The following is a 12,451-nucleotide window of genomic DNA, read 5'->3' as shown; positions in this document are numbered from 1 at the left end:
TATGGACTCCAAGAATGCCTTACGGGCGTCCTGCGAAACAGCAACCGTGGACTTATACAGGTCCGAGTAGTATGTAGTGAACGCTTGTAAAATCACACTTTGTCCTGCAGTCACGACTCCTGCCGAGTCGACGATTGTGTGTATATGTGTAGGTGGCGCATTGGTATTTGTCATTTTAGCTAGGGTTCGACTAGGTCTGTCCCCTTCACCATACCTGCGAGCCTCCGCCTGCTTGCCAAGGAACGTTAGCTCGCGCTGAGCCTCCTCTGCAAAAGCCAACAATTTAGCTTTTATCCGAGAGGCCAAATCTGGCACAGGGTCAGCACAAAACTGTTGCTAGAGTGCCTTAATCTCTTCCTCTATCACAACTATGGAATTTCTAATGGCCTTTAAAACCCCTGCCCTCCGGGGTTTGCATTGTCCCCTTATTGTCACTTTGAAGGCGTCCCATAATATGGCAGCAGAAGTAACGGAGCCAGTATTGGTGGCAAAATAGTCTGTTATGTCACACCTTATTTCTTCCGCAAAGGCTGCATCTTGAAGCGCATGCGGCGGTAGGCGCCAAGTAAAAGCCCGAGTAGTGGACCCCCGGAATTTCTAACTCTAAGAGGCAGGGAGCGTGGTCTGAAAGGGAGCAGGCCAGAATCCCAACATCAACAGTCCAGGTGGCCAAGTCTTGGGATATCAGCCAAAAGTCCAGTCTTGACCAAGCGGCATTGTGTGCAGATATGCATGTGCCTACTTTGGTGCATGTGTTAAGGGTCCTCCAAATATCAACTAGTGAGCCCTCACTAACTATGTCTCTCTCTCAATGCCTGGCTGGCGCGCGGATGCAGCTGCAGCTTCCTGGACGCGCCCATTCTATCTAAGGAATCATCCATGACAACGTTGAAATCGCCTCCCCAAATAATCGTGGGACAGTCTAGAATCGTAATCTGTGCCCACACCTCTCTGAAAAACTCTGGATCATCCACATTAGGCCCATATACAGTAGCCAATATTACACTCTTACCAAGTAGGGTGCCGTGCAGTATCACATATCTGCCTTCTTTATCCTGTATCACTTTGTTCTTTCCAGTTAATACCTCGACGCATAAGTACAGTTACACCTCTGGCGTAATTAGAAAAAATAGCTGAGTATGAGGATCCCCACCCCCACCCATGTTCACCCATGTTTGAGCCTGGGTGAACATGTAGAATTTATGTGCGTTTCTTGTAAGAAACAGAAGTCTATGTTGTGCCTGAGTAGATAACTGTGCATCAATCTGGACTTCCTGCCATCATTTAAGCCACATATGTTCCATGTTAAAACTTTAGTCACCCCATCTCCTACTTTCTGAGATAGTGCAAATGTATATTAGCTGACCCACCATAAAGCCTTGTATACCAAAAACAGCCGGTATATTCATGCAGTACCGACTATTTGCCAAACATCCCCATTTCCCATTCCTCTCCCCTCCCACACCAACCCCCAATCAGGTTGTGTCAACCCCCCCTAACACGCCAGAGGCGTTAGAACAGTAGAACTTTTGTATTGCGGGACACACCCCTCAGAGGCGCTGCGTCTCGAGCATACTCCCCTGCGCATGCAGGATGGCTGCACTATTGTAGGCTGTTCCGCTAGTGATAAGCCTAAATCAACTCACAGCTACAAAGAACAAGGGACAGTATTGAAAATCTCTTAGTGCCTACCAAAGGGTGGATAAATACCCAACGCATGTATTAAGCAAGAACGGCAGCACACAGCACATCAATGAGAGCAAATTAACAAACCCAGTAGATTCACGAAGATAGCATCAGAATCAGTCTTATCACACACAGGTAAACCAATATGTCCGAGCAGTTAGACTTCAGTCATTGTCACTCATTTGGGCCCCGGCATCAACCTCATTTAGAGCTTTCCTTTTGGACCTGGGCCCGCTTGCATGCTTCACAAATTTTAGGGCCGACCCTGCATCAAGGAAATGGTGCGTTGTGCCTTCGTGCACAACCCTTAGTTTTAGCAGGGTACATGAGGGAGTACGGGATTTCCGCTTGGAGTAGCAGTTTTTTAGCAGGCAAAAACTCCTTGCGGGCAGCCCGCACCAGCGGCGTGAAATCCGTGTAAAACAATATATTGTTCCCTTTGTGTGTTGTTTTCCCTTTTTCCCTCGCCAAACGTAATATTAAGTCTCTATCCTGGTAGTTTAGAAGTTTCACTAGGATTGGTCTTGGCGTAGCTCCAACAGGCGGCTTTTTCCCCAAAGTTCTGTGCGCCCTTTCCACCATGAACACCGGAGACAGGTTAGGGTCAAACATGTCATGCAGCAGTTCCGTTATGAAGACCTCCATTTTCCCCATTGCTGTGGTCTCTGGAATACCTGTGACCCGAACATTACACCTCCGAGAGCGCACTTCCAAGTCGTCTGCCTTGGCGCACAACGCTTCAATTTTCTTTTCCATGATGGTTATATGCGCTTTGGTATTTTGCTGGAACTCACAGCACTCTGTATGTCTGTTCTCAAGGCTATCCAGTCGCGTTTCGTGTGTGGCCACCTGGGAGCGTACATTGTCCAGTTGGGCGGTCGGAGTATCTAGTTTTGCATCTATACTCCTGAGGCTAGAGCGCACTTCAAGCATTAGCTCAGTGACATCTATCTCTTGAGGGACTTCTTGAGACGATCTCCCTGCAGCGGTGGAGTCTTGTTCTGGCTGCTTGGACTGCTTCTTCTGCTCAAAAGTGAGCCATGGCTGCCTGGTGTCGCCCTTCCCCATGACTTAGCAGTTGTATTTGGCGCTCCGCGCAGTCAGTGGTATGGCGGCGCTATCTGCCTCAGGCGCCCCACAACCGATCAGGATTGTAGTTTAGGGAGCAGTTCGACTCAAATTGTTCAGGCAGACAAGGCACCCTCTCAGTCTTTCAGCGATGGTAAACGGCACACGAAAGGGTCCAAGTCGGAAAGCATGCCTGGGCAGCTCCCCTGTAGCAGGACGGTACGTGTTTCATTTCGTGGCCCGGCGAAGATGGGGGCAGGCTTCCACAAAAGACTATGGGCCCACCGGTCACACGACCACAGCAACCAGCCACGGCAAAGACCACCGCAACCAGCCACGGCAAAGATCAGGACGCTAGCTCAATCGGGAACACGTGGTGTGCTGTCGATTAGCATGCCCCAGCAGATGGAGAGCACCTATGACCACCTGGCGTAAATCACAACCAGGACAATAGGGCAATGGGCCGACACTGTCCACAGCTCCTATAGTGGATCACATTGGTCACACTCCACAAGCATATCGCACATGTTAGTTTAGTTCCGGGCGTGCTGCGCATTCAGCAGCGGCGCTTCTCGGTAATTGATACTGGCGCTAGAGTATGTATGCACAGTGCGGGTGTAAGGCTATAAATTACGAAGCCCGCAATGCCCAGATTGCAGGCTGTACAGGCCAGCCCCCACCGCGCCAGAATGCGTATTTCCCTCGCCCGATCCAAGATGGCGGCACCTCACATCGCCAACTCAAATATAAAGTCCAAAGTCACACAGAGTTTATATTTCGGGCTTGCAAGAAAGGATTAGTGAACGGGATACATCCGCAGTTGGGTCCTCAGCCTTACCCCACCTCAGTTTTCATGCTTAGTGGCCACTGCAAGACTTCCCCGCTCTGCAATCAGTCAGGCCTTCACAGCCGTGCCCTGGAGTGGAAGCAGACGCCCGTTCCGGCCTCCAGCTCTGCTGGATCTCCGCTCGACCTCGTTGCGTCCAGACAGCCAGTGCCCTCCGATACGGCTATGTTCATGCCAGGAACCCAGAATTATGGTCGCTCGAGCCCCCAGCCCTTCAGAGCCGTTCCACTACAGTTCTGAGCGTTTGAAGACCGAAACAGCCAGGATATTCAAAGAATCTTCAATGCAGCCGGTGGAGCTCGCTAGTTAAACGGCCATCTCACTGCTCGTTCGGCCACGCCCCACACCAAACAATTCTTAGTTGTTCAAGGGAACACCAAAATGCCAAGGCTTCACATCCAGGACCCACTCTACCAGTCACTAGGGAAGCCCCGCAATCTCGGTAATAAAACTGGTGGTTCAGAGATGCAAGCAAGCATCCATGGCTCTAATCCGTATAGGATCCCAATGGGCCAGAAAAACTTGGATCTCAGACCTGATGGAGATAGCACAAGACATAGTTATGTGACTCATCAAGACTTGATAATGCAAGGGGACCAGGTATACTGCCCGGAACCAGCCACCCTCAGCCTAGTTGCATGGCTACTCAAGAGTTAGTCTTTGGTTACCGTGAGCTTCCTCAAACTGCCATGGAGGTCCAAAAAGAGGCCAGAAAGCGTACCACAAAGAAGTTCACCACCACAAAGCGGAACAGTTTCAAAGCGGAACAGTTTTCGTGCACTGGGATAACAGGAAAAAACCTCAGGAAAGATGCTACTATTGTCTGCTGCCTTACCATCTAGACGAGGGACTTTCCTACACCTCACTTAAGGTACACCTCCGCCATAGTAGCGTACGCAAGGGGTGTCGTGCAAGGAATTTTTTTTTTGTCTTCAACATACTAGTCCAGAAGAGGGAGGGAAGCGGATAGCGTCCCTAAAGTCCCCCCCCTCACCAAAATGGGGCCTAAGGCTAGTGTTGACACAGCTCATAAAACTATCCTTCAGTCCGAGCCAGAACTGTCTCAAGTACTTAAGAATGCTTTCTTCATTGTTGTCACATCTTTACAGAGGATTAGTGACCTGAAGGTACTACCAACGTAAGAACGTTACCTGCAAATAGTCAAAGGCAGAGTGGCAATGAAAACTAGACAATGGTTTCTTTGAAAGATGTTTTCACACTATTGTTCGCCCCGCCATGAAGTAACCTGAATTTTCCAACACCAGAATCGTAAGCAGAAAGGGCCCTCCATACATTGGATATCAAGAGGGCAATCATGTACTACCTACTGGAAACCAAACCTACTTGGAAAGGAAACCAATTTTTTTTCCTTTTGTTGCAGTAAGCAAGAATTTGCTAGTCTGCAAAGATGATCACAAGATGGATAGTTTAGACCTGCTACAAGGCAGGAGTTGGGACTGGGAGAAAAATCAAGTGCCCACTTTCCATGATAAAATGGAACAACACTCTTTCATCGCTAACATGCCAATAACTGACGTCTGCATAGAAGCCAAATGGTCTTCCATGCACACCTTCGTAAACATTGATGCATAGCCATCCATAATAAAAAGGAGGTGCAGGTGGAACAGAGTGACCTGTTTTCAGCTATATAATCCTTTCAACTCTACCTTCTATGAAGGAAAATTCCACTCTAAACAAAATGGTCCCTTACCTGGAGGAGGAGTTTTGCAGCTTCCCCAAAATGTGGAATTGCAGCAGAGTGGAGTACCTATAGAAGATGAGAAAGCCGTACTAAGTCACCCAAGGGGAAAAAGAATATGAAGATGGCAACCATGCCGTCGGACTTCCAGGACGTATGTCTAACTTCATGCAAGGAAGGGCATAACAGCAAATGGTCACTGAAGCTTACTGCAAAAGACAATAGATCATTCCAAACCAAAGTGAGGTATAGAGTCCAGTGGAACCCCAAAGGTAGGCAGCAGTAAAAGCAGATAGCACTTTACCCTCTATTTGTGGTTGTGTGGTCGAGCAGTAAAGCTGTATCGGAGAGTATGATCATGCAGCACTATTGCTTTGATAAACAGGTCTGATGGGAAGGGCATTTTGCTCACTCATTCTGTAGTACTCTTGTTTTAGGTAGACTTCACAGAACCTCTGCATTATGAAGTACTGCTTTGGTATCTGTATTAAGTTGAGGCATCTTCAGTTGGAAGTATTCCTCAGAAGGACAAGGTACTTACCTTTGATAATGATTATTCTAATGGATACTCTAACCGCTGATTGGCCACTGCCCTGCCTCCTCCCTGTTATGAGAAGTGGCCTAGTTTAAACATTTTAAAACAACCCAAATTAGTATTCGGCACACTGGCACCAACAGTTATTCATGCTCTGCTTCTGAAGAAGTGAAAAGGGAAATGGAGGAAACTGACCACACAGCATAGGTTGGAGGGCTGTTTGTGTGTGGCTGTTTGTGTGTGGCTGTGTGTGTGTGTAGCTGTGTGTGGCTGTGTGTGTGGCTGTGTGTGGCTGTGTGTGTGGCTGTGTGTGTGTGTGGCTGTGTGTGTGGCTGTGTGTGTGTGGCTGGCTGTGTGTGTGTGTGTGGGGCTGTGTGTGTGTGTGTGGGGCTGTGTGTGTGTGTGTGGGGCTGTGTGTGTGTGTGGCTGTGTGTGTGGCTGTGTGTGGCTGTGGCTGTGTGTGTGGCTGTGTGTGTGGCTGTGGCTGTGTGTGTGGCTGTGGCTGTGTGTGTGGCTGTGGCTGTGTGTGTGGCTGTGGCTGTGTGTGTGGCTGTGGCTGTGTGTGTGGCTGTGGCTGTGTGTGTGGGGCTGTGTGTGTGTGTGTGGCTGTGTGTGTGGCTGTGTGTGTGTGTGTGGCTGTGTGTGTGTGTGTGGCTGTGTGTGTGTGTGTGGCTGTGTGTGTGTGTGTGGCTGTGTGTGTGTGTGTGGCTGTGTGTGTGTGTGTGGCTGTGTGTGTGTGTGTGGCTGTGTGTGTGTGTGGCTGTGTGTGTGTGTGTGTGGCTGTGTGTGTGTGTAGCTGTGTGTGTGTGTGTGGCTGTGTGTGTGTGTGGCTGTGTGTGTGTGTGTGGCTGTGTGTGTGTGTGTGGCTGTGTGTGTGTGTGTGGCTGTGTGTGTGTGTGGGGGGCTGTGTGTGTGTGTGGCTGTGTGTGTGGCTGTGTGTGTGGCTGTGTGTGTGGCTATGTGTGGGGGGCTGTGTGTGTGTGTGTGTGCGCTGTCATGTCATGTCCCAGGTGGTATGGAGACTTCGCAGTCACATGGGGCCATCTAGCGGTGCCCAGGAACACCCTTGCAAAAGCTTTTCTGGATCCAGTCTGGCGCCTGTGGAGTATTTTAAGGTGAATTAATCTGTTGGAGTATCCTCAAGAGTTACCAAAGGTAAGTAACTTGTTTGTTGTATCTACTTCGGTTTGCCATGAATTGTATACAGTCTTTGCTTTTGTCAACCTGACAAAGTGTTGATATATGTGGCAACAGGAACATTTATGTATGTGGAAGTATTTTCGACAAATTATTTTTTGGGGGACTGTGATTATGGGCCTATCTGGTAATGACTTGTTTGGTAATTTTAGGATCAAATATTGGGTTAGTATTATAGGGTTGTGGTTTTTGGGAGGATTGATATGCTTCTGAATTTATTAAACTTCTATCTCACCAATACTTTATTTGCTACGGTAATTAACCATTGAATACGGTAGTTCCCTATTGTAGTCAGTTATAACACCTACGGAGTTGTCTAGTGTCTTCTTCCACATACATGTTGCTAGAACAAAACATATTACCACCCTTGACTGACTGTTCAGTTATTATATCCTGATCATTTTTGTAGTGTTTGAATAGACGGTTTTTCAACATGCATTTAAGGCCCTGTAAAATCCTTTTATTGTTCTTCCTTTTCCTCCTTTGACAGGCTTTTTAAATCTGATGCCACTAGTTGATTAAATATTTCCAGGTAATCCTGGGGCAGCTTTTGGGCCAAGATTGCCTGAAGGAGCTCCCAATATTCAGTGGGTGCCCCTGAATCTCCTCCATTGTAACTATATGAGTAGAATGACACTGTAGCGTTAATGTTTTGAAATTTGTTACGTGATATTTGCACATTAGTACTGACTGCTCAATAAATATAATAGTAAAGAAAACAAAGCAGAGTACTTTTAAATGTTAAATTCTGTGTGAATTTAAATAAATCAACCCTTGTTTTGCCACAATCCGTTATGTAGGTCCCTTCACAGATTGACATTAAGTTCCTTGTTTCAGCAGGACTTGTTGCAGCCACGTATATATCCACAGAACAGAGATGTTCCTGTGCAAACAATGGGCAGCTTTACTCACAGACCGAAGGTATGTGCTTCTAGCATCTTTGTGTTGGATGTATGAAGTATTGTGGTGTTCAGACTGCTGGAAGGAAGCTAAGATCTACCAGCAGTTTATGTTCTACAATACGTTGAGAATATGCCTTTTTCTGACTGAGTGAATTTTAGCAATTGAAGTGTAGTATTGGATAACAGACATGCTGCACAAACGAGCCTCTTCTTCCATGCTCCCTAGTATGCTACAAATTCCACTTACTGCTCCTGTATTATTCTTGGTAAGAGATTTCTCACCCTGTTTCTGCCTTTCATTTGAAACTCTAATTTAACCCATGGAGAATACTGCATGGAACTAATGTAAATGAACCACAATATCAGTCAGGATTGTGCAAGCACTTCTGCTTTTGTACGACACATCTATTGGTTATTGGAGCCTCTGGGTTAATTATTTGTGAGTTTAGTGCTTGTGTGTAAGGTTACTTCAGAGCAGTAGAAGAGCTGCCAAATACTAATACATGTGGAAATGGCCCTTATCCTATGTAATTTGATTGTGGCTGGGCAGAAAAGGGGTGTATTATAGGATGTGGTTGTGCGACCTCACTGTGTAATACTTACCAACCCCTTTAGAACCAGTAGGTTTAGTTTGTCAAACCTTCAGCTTAATCCTGGGTAGCTGAGCAGTAAGGCCTACACAAAGGATTACATGTAAAGCATTTAAACCACACCAAAACAATTGAAGAAATGGACTGAAAACTAAAGAAATCGAACTCCGATTTATAAAAGTAGACTATTTTAGGTATTTTTAGACACTATATAAAAGGTCCATCTGAGGGTTCCGGGGATATAGACTTTACAAGGCACGGTAAATCTAAGCATTTCATTCAACTGCAAACAAACATTGGCAAATTAAACTCATTTGGGACACAAACATTTTGTGCAAGTTGAAATGGGTTGGTTACAGTTACTTGGGGAAACTAGCCCCATCAGGGAGTCAGTCAGGGGGATTAGCAAGGCCCTCAAATAGTCGCCTCTTCCGAAGAAGCAGTCTTTTAGCAGTTCCAGTCACTTTATCCTTGTTCATTGGATACCTATTTAAGTGGTCCTGATGCTGAGGATACAGGATGCTTGAAGTTGCTCAAGAATGTTGTGGATGCGACTGGGACGTCAGGGGTTCTTACTGCAGGGACTCCTCAGTCTGCACATTTGATGAGGGGGTCCTGGAAAGAGGGTTCAACATCCCATGAGGTCCTCTCCAGTCTATCCGAAGTCCAGTCGCCACTGGACTACCAGTCCGGTCTCTCGGTCGTAGTTGAAATCTTTCTGACGACTGAAGCTTACCTTCTGGCTGACCAAGTTACAGTTGGGCAGCTCTCCCGGCTCGGGTGCAAATTCAGAGTGTTTGGTCTTGGTCCTGGTCCCTGGTGCTGCACAACAGTGAGGAGTGACGATCCGGGAATCTGAGCTACCACTCAATCTTATTAGACTATTCAGCTGCTGTGTCCCTCTGCTGTGCACAGGTCAGTCAAGTCTTTGCTTTGGCTGGGCTCTGGAGAAGACTTCTCCCTGAGCAGGATGCCTCTGGCACAGTCCCTCTTTGCTAGCGACCAGGTGCAGTCCACGTTAGTGCAGCCTTTCTTTGCCAGGAACTTATTGCATCAGGGCAGTACTTCGGTCCTCCTATCAGTCGATGTCTGAGTTCATGGGGCGCTGCTTTCATGCCTAGAAAATGTTTTCTGGGTAGTATGCGGTTGGTAGGCAATGGCCTCCCATGTTCCCTTCCACCTGATGACCATTTCCTCCAAAATGCAGCTTCTGGCTATCCCAAGATGCAACGTTCTGCCAACTTCCAACACTGCGAGTATCCCCGTAGCGTGCTGAGCTCCCTAGCCCAACCCTGAGGTGTGGCTACCAAGGGGCTACACACCCCTCGAAAACCGGTTTGACTACTGGTTTACCCTCTCCTTTCTCCCCAATGCCAGCCCTTCTGCCTAATCGATGGCCTCTTTCTTTTGGTCTCCCCCACCAGTGGTAGTGGTCACCCTTGTCTTGACCCAGGTTTCTGCCTTCTCCAATTCTTGAGGAGAAAAGGAACCTAGGTATACTAGGAATTGAAGTTTCTATTTGTGAGAATTACTCAAAAGGTGCTCCTTCATTATCAAAATATACAACCCTTCACAGTGATGTACATTGTTACCTTCTAACTAACCTCCTATTGTTTTCACTGAGTAGTCTACAAAGTCTGCCCAGGTCTAGCTCTGGGTTTTTTGAGCCTCTCTGAATCTGATCCTTTATTTGTCAGTACTATATTCAAAGCCCTCATGAGGCCATAGGCTGTAACATTTTTCTCAATGAGTGTCTGGAGCCTCTCACTTCACTTCCTTTTCCAACAGGATAGCACTCCACAGCTTCCTGTGGAGCGTAAGACATTTATTCTACATAACTGATGCACAACTCAAAATAGAAATCCACTCCAATTTTATAAAAATAATCTTTAAGGTTTATTTTAAGACCAAGATCTTAGCAATATTGCCCGTATGTTTGCCAGGAAAAGCAATATTGCCCGTATGTTTGCCAGGAAAAGCAATATTGCCCGTATGTTTGCCAGGAAAAACACTTAAGACTTTCAAAACTCGCGTTGGGTACAGAGTGCGTAGGATTTGCATATCAGGAGGGCGCTAAAGTCTTTTGTGTAGGTTTCTTGGGGATAGATCTGCTGCCTGCCAGAGTCTCTGGTTTTTGTCGAAGAGCAGGCAGTCTTCCACTGATTGTGGAAGTCGCTGGCTGCAGGGCATGCATCGTCGTCTTTTGCAGGGTCTTGGAAGCTGGAGACAGGCCGGTAGGACTGGGGCTAAGCTGGTAAGTGTCTTCAGGCATCGCTGCACAGTGTCTTTTTCGTCCGTCTTGGGTCGGCAGAAATTAGTTTCGAAGTCTGGGTGAGCCGCCTAAATACTAAATTAGTGACTTTTTAGGGCCAATGGTCACCTTACCTGGGGTGACTACACCCTCTATTATGCCATCCTCCTGTGGGAGGGGGCATGGTCCTAGCCCTGATTGGAGGGTTTCCGCATCTTCAAAATGGTGGAAGATGTGCTTCATCCCGAGTCTTCCCCATTAGGGGTGGAGTTGGGGAAAGGTAGAGGAGGGGCACACCAGGTACTGCAATCAGAGCACTTTGGGTTTACATTAAGCCCTGTAAATGTCTGGGGGAATAGCTGGACTCCTTGCACGATATAACCACCTAGTGGTATATCATATAAGGAGCCAGCTTCCTACAATCCTTTCCTGGGAGTCGTTATGATGCCTCCTAGATGGGTAGAAAGATGTCTCAGAGGCAGGACCCGATGTGCAACCAGTAAGGGCGCAGAGGATTAAAAGCAACAAAGTAGCAACTTGGTAAAAGTTGTACGCCACAATTTGGAACATTAATTTCGACTTGAGAATCAAGTTGGGCTTAATGTAACTAGTTGTTTCATACCTTGGAGTATCCACTTTGGTCACACAATTCCAAAGTTAGCATAGCTGATGAGTCGTGTGTGATTTTTTACTCTCCATTTGGGTGACCAAGACTTCCCACAGTAAAAACAGTTTCACGTTTTTACTGTCAAAAACATGTTCTGCCCATGCAATGTACAACACCTTGCTTAAGCGCTATATAGGCCTGCCATAGGGGTGATTTAAACATTGTGCAGGGGATGACTTGGATTTGCCATTGGTTTGAATGGCAAAGTCAGGCTAGCAGTTTTAAAGCTGCTCTTCCAGCCTGTGACAGACTATGGAACTCTCTTTACTTTTGCCATCCCCTGGTGGCACAACCAGTGCTGCAATCTATGGGGGTGACCCTCTAATTTACATGCCCTGGCTACCATATACTAGGGACTTACAGGTAAGTTGGGGTTTGCCAGTTACGTGTTAGCCAATTCGATATACACTTTTTAGCACGGAGGTCTGTTTGGCAGGCATGAATGCCTTCAGAATAAAAGAAAAAGCTGCAGAAGTCAAACCTTTGGCGGGATTGCAAAAAGTGGCATTTTATTATCCAGTATTAGGGTATCTTTCATAGATTCTCATGCCTGAATCATTCCCCGTCGTCGGGATGGGAGTCCCCCAGTACATAAGTAAAGTAATGTCCCATTAGACATAGAGAGTAATAGGCCTAAGGCCTCACATTAGTAACATATCCAGGTCCTTTTGTAAACAGGACCAAACTCAGAGAACCGCTAATCATCTATCACCACCCTCTGGAACGTTCCTGGAAGGAGCTCTAGACCCTCAGATTTTCTACCGCACATCGTGCTAAGGGAGTCTCCACTGAGCTCTGCTCAGGTTTTCCTTGTTTCTTGGATTCAAGTGATTTTTCTTCAGGATTATCTTTGTCTGAGTGAAGTCTTAACTGTCTTCATGTCAGACACTCCTAAGAAAGGCCTTTTTTAGGCCCTGTTGTACCTGCACAAAGAGGAAAAGTTACATTTTGATGACCAGCATAAGGACTGCCTTTGCTGTCTTTATCCAGATCATTCACCTAAGTATTG

At 46.9% G+C, this 12,451-nt stretch overlaps 1 protein-coding gene across 2 annotated transcripts in view; it reads left to right on the top strand.

Annotated features, from left to right (window-relative positions):
* Nucleotides 1–12,451, top strand: part of RAVER1 (ribonucleoprotein, PTB binding 1) — a 264,889-nt gene that overhangs the window by 221,938 nt on the left and 30,500 nt on the right. Inside the window, exon 11 of one of the 2 annotated variants that reach the window (XM_086959113.1) lies at nt 7,870–7,953. In XM_086959113.1, coding sequence (XP_086815239.1) covers nt 7,870–7,953 — 84 coding nt within the window. The remainder of the gene's footprint in view (nt 1–7,869; nt 7,954–12,451) is intronic. The other variant, XM_086959114.1, reaches the window with a different exon arrangement.

Source organism: Lissotriton vulgaris, chromosome 1_1 (assembly GCF_964263255.1).
Source record: "Lissotriton vulgaris chromosome 1_1, aLisVul1.2, whole genome shotgun sequence".
Lineage (NCBI taxonomy): Eukaryota > Metazoa > Chordata > Amphibia > Caudata > Salamandridae > Lissotriton > Lissotriton vulgaris.
The sequence above is the reverse complement of the archived record's forward strand: the minus strand, read 5'-3'. Positions and strand labels throughout refer to the sequence as shown.